The 4,038-nt window shown below is 34.6% G+C and overlaps 1 protein-coding gene across 1 annotated transcript; it reads right to left on the bottom strand.

The window, feature by feature from the left end:
* Nucleotides 1-1,239: 1,239 nt before the first annotated feature.
* LOC119636457 (putative inorganic phosphate cotransporter) lies at nucleotides 1,240-3,447 on the bottom strand. The gene is made up of 4 exons (XM_038031800.1): nucleotides 3,062-3,447; nucleotides 2,860-2,996; nucleotides 1,704-2,798; nucleotides 1,240-1,632 (listed from the first exon to the last, which is right to left on the bottom strand). The coding sequence occupies exons 1-4, from the start codon at nucleotides 3,129-3,131 to the stop codon at nucleotides 1,423-1,425; spliced, it is 1,512 nt and encodes a 503-aa protein (XP_037887728.1). The 5' UTR covers nucleotides 3,132-3,447; the 3' UTR covers nucleotides 1,240-1,422.
* Between the last annotated feature and the right edge of the window lie 591 nt (nucleotides 3,448-4,038).

Raw genomic sequence — 4,038 nt, 5'->3', positions numbered from 1 at the left:
ATAATTCATATTTATAACAAAAAAAAAAAAAAAAACAAAATTAAAATAAATGTGCAGTGAAAATTTAGTTCATAAATGCAACATGTAAAAATTTCAATTGATATTAAGAATAAAAACAAATTCCGCAGCTATCCTTCGCTATTCATTCTCTATTCATCGTTACTTGATAACAAGCATGCACGCTTCTTACGGACTGGAGAAAAATCCTATCACTAGCACATATCTCTGGTGCAGATGTTGTGTTTGATTCAAACAAAGAATTTGTTATTAACGTCCTCGTTGGTTTTTTTTGTTGTTATAAAATCTGTTATTAGCAGCTGTTTTTCTGACTTCTCAAGTTGCCTATATAATTTTTGGCATCTAGCTCCTCAAAACTTCAAATTACGTTGAAATTTTAATGCACGCTGGGTAACAGGAACATGAATTAAATTAACTAACTAATCAAAACTAAAAGAATTTTTTTTGGTCCTCGTGCTAGAACAAAAAATTCGTCTAAGAATGTGTACTTGTTCGCATTGACCAACAAGAAGTTGGGGGTTTGTTCAAAGAGAAAGTTAAACCTTCTATAAAAAAAAACCAATAAAAAGGCTATAGTATAGGGCCATGGCTGACTATTAAATATCCTGCTCCACCTTAGCCGCTATATGGGAAAGGGTCGAAAAATGATCCGATTCGAACCACTCTCAGTAGCATTCGTCCTTGAGCGAAAACAAGTCAATGTGGCAATGAGAGTGTGTGAAACTTTATCAATATATCTCAGAAATTTCGGTCTGTAGATTGGATGCATGAAAACAAGACAGACGAACAAGTAAAAAGCGATCCTGAACGGATCGGTATAATAAAAAATGGGTCTATTACGAGTCTATCTGGTTTTTGCATATTCATGCAGTATAAGTTACGTGGAATAAAATGCAAACCGATGCTCAGTAAAAGTAATCGAAAGATTACTTAGTAATGAAAGACATATTGCTTCCCCTTGCGATCGCTTGGCGGCGTAGTTCGTTCAAAGTCTTAAAGACGATGACATGTAAGGCTTATACGAGAACGAGAGAACTTGAAACAGTCGTCTTTCGCAGGGTCATGAGAAAGACAACAACAATTACGTCGCGGTGAGGCTCGATAACTAATAGACTTCTTTTTGGCACACTACTAGTATAACAATTCAGTCAAATCAAAACGTTTGCCATATAAAAGTTTATTTATTTCAAAGCCGAACCAGCGAAATAAAACACATTCTCATCTTTATAAGACTATATTCGATTTAATTTAAGTAACTTTAGATAACTCTTTATATTCTCCGAATCATAGATAAACTTATTGCAACTTTAAGAAAATATGAGAAAAAAAAATCATATGCTTAGCACCCATTAATAGTTTAGAAGTTTCACTTTAAAAGCATTTCTGGTTAAAATATTTTAAGATCTAAGAATTAGAATGATGCTGTAAAGGTTCAGTTTCATTGAGATTATCATTGCTAGACAGTGAACTATAATCGGAATGTGAGTCGGAATCGGTTGACGAAAAATTCCAAGTGCGAGGACTTGTGCGCCCACATATAAGAAATAGTAAATTGCCCAGAAAATAAAAGCCAGCTGTTAAATAGAATACTATACGCCATTGTAAAGGATTCTCCTGTAAATTTAATAAAATTATTATATGTTCAAAAAAGATTGATATATATATATATATATATATATGTGTACCTCATCGGTGACTATTAGACCGACAGTAAGTGGAGCTATAATACTCATGATGTTAGCGGCACAATTGGTAAGACCCATCAAGGTGCCAGCAAAATTTGGTGATAAATCTATGTGATTAACTTGGAAGCCCAAATATGTAGCTGCATTAACACCCACAGCAACAGTTAGCAATGTAATGGCTAATTTCGTACTTTGACTGGTAGTTATATAACCCAGACCTATTAAAGCGACCATAGGAATCCACATGCCAAGCGTATTGAATAGTTTACGTGAAAAGGCCAAAGGCATTGCACCGTCACGATTTAGTACATCAGCGACAAAGATGAATAAAAATGCTAAAACAGTCATAGCGAAATATGGTAAAGCCGACAATGGGCCATTATTGCGTATGTCAATGCCTAAGATAGTTTTCATATATGTTGGTATCTCAGTTAATAAAGTCCAAAAGCCCCAATTATTCGCACAATGCACTATCAGTAATGTTAAGAATGGAACAGAAGTAAAAATCTGACACCAGGGTGTTCTCATAGTAGATGATTCCCTCCTGACGCCAACTGAAGATTGCCTCCTGGGTTGACCAAACGTTTCAATATATCTTCTTTCATTTTGCGTTATGGTAGGATGGTCAGCTGGTGTGCTGTAGCTATATAAGTACCAAAATATGCACCATAGTAAGCCTCCGAAACCGCTTATGTAAAATATACTAGGCCAACCCATCCATGAGGAGGCTATAAAACCGCTTATTGTCAACATAATCACAGTACCGAATTGTGCTCCAGAATAACAATATGTAACTAAACGACCGCGTTCTTCAGCCGGTGCCCATTTCGAAAGGAATGTATGCGTCGATGGGAATATCATGCCTTGGCAGAGGCCCTGAGTAGCTCTTAAAGCCAACACGAAAACCCAACCACCGATTTCAGCGCAAAATGGTGTTAACAAAGCCAATAGAGAGCATATTAAGATGCCCCATAAAAATGTAAACTTGGCGCCATATTTGTGCGATAGATAACCGCCGGGCACTTGTGTAACGACATAACCCCAGAAAAAACTGCTTAATAGATACGATTTAATACTTTCATCCCAATTGAATTCCTGAAATGCAAAAATTACGCTTAAACAATGATCTCTTATTGGCATATGCGGGCACTCTTACCTCAAAATCTGGGTTTGTAGCATTTCTATCCGTCATGGCAACAATAGCCACCGATAAATTAACTCTAAGGGCATATGCAACAGCTAACCCACAAAACACTAAAATACATTGTATATGCCGTACGCCAAATCGTGGACCTAAAGCAAAGAGAAGAACAGTTTTGCCTTAACGATGGCATAGTTCTTTTGCATAATTAACATACCATGACCAACGGAAATTTGCTGATAACCACTACGTTGAAGGCAATCGCAACAATCACTCAAACCAAACATTCTATTACCAAAACCCAAAAACTCTGGACGATATTTAATTTACTAAATTTTTTTTGTTTCACTTTTTCCCAAACATAGCCGAACGCGATTTTGTAAAATTAATAAAAAAATATTTTTTTTGTTCGTGCGTTTGTTAAAAAGCTGACCAACCAGGAATGCTTGATGACGTACTATGTTTGTAAAAGTTGTTCACATTACTACCCAGAAAGGAGAAATAACTGTGAAAAAACAATAAATAATCGCATAGCGATTAACAAGTGTTTACTAAATAAAACACACCACTACAAATACAAATGTTGTTAATATGATATTATGTTTTTGTTTCCAAATATAAATAACAACAAAAAAACAGCTGTGTTCTTTCATTACTTCTGTCATACGCTTTAGTTGACGCCGAACTACGAAAGTGCGGCAACTCTATAAATTCTTTTGCTATTCACTGTAGTGAGTTAAAACGAATTATTTATCGTGAATGATTTTTCTTATCATAGTCGGAAAAAAAAAAGAATCCTTTTCAATTTAAACTACATTCTTCTGTTATCTTTACAGTGTGAATTTGCTAAGAAGAAAAATCTTCGTGAGTGGGTATGTCAAGCGAATTTTAAGATTAAGTTTTCCTATTAAGAAAAAAGTCACAAATATCATTTAGATAGAGTTGTGTTTTCTATTCAAATTGTTCTTCCTTCTTATCGTATCTCTTGCACTGAATTTTAAATTCGAACTTCAAATCTTCACAAAACGACCGTTTATATCAACACTAAGAGTTTCTCTCATTTCCTGAGTATATTTTTTCGTAATCTAAAGATTTGATTCTTCTTGAGATCATATTTTAGAAATTATTATTTTTGTTGATTGAAATCATGGTAAGCATATTGAGACGAATTACAGGTATCTTCGTAAAAAAAAA

The sequence above is a fragment of the Glossina fuscipes genome, unplaced genomic scaffold (genome assembly GCF_014805625.2).
Source record: "Glossina fuscipes isolate IAEA_lab_2018 unplaced genomic scaffold, Yale_Gfus_2 28, whole genome shotgun sequence".
NCBI lineage: Eukaryota > Metazoa > Arthropoda > Insecta > Diptera > Glossinidae > Glossina > Glossina fuscipes.
Note: the sequence above shows the minus strand (reverse complement) of the source record. Positions and strands in the feature narration are given on the sequence as shown.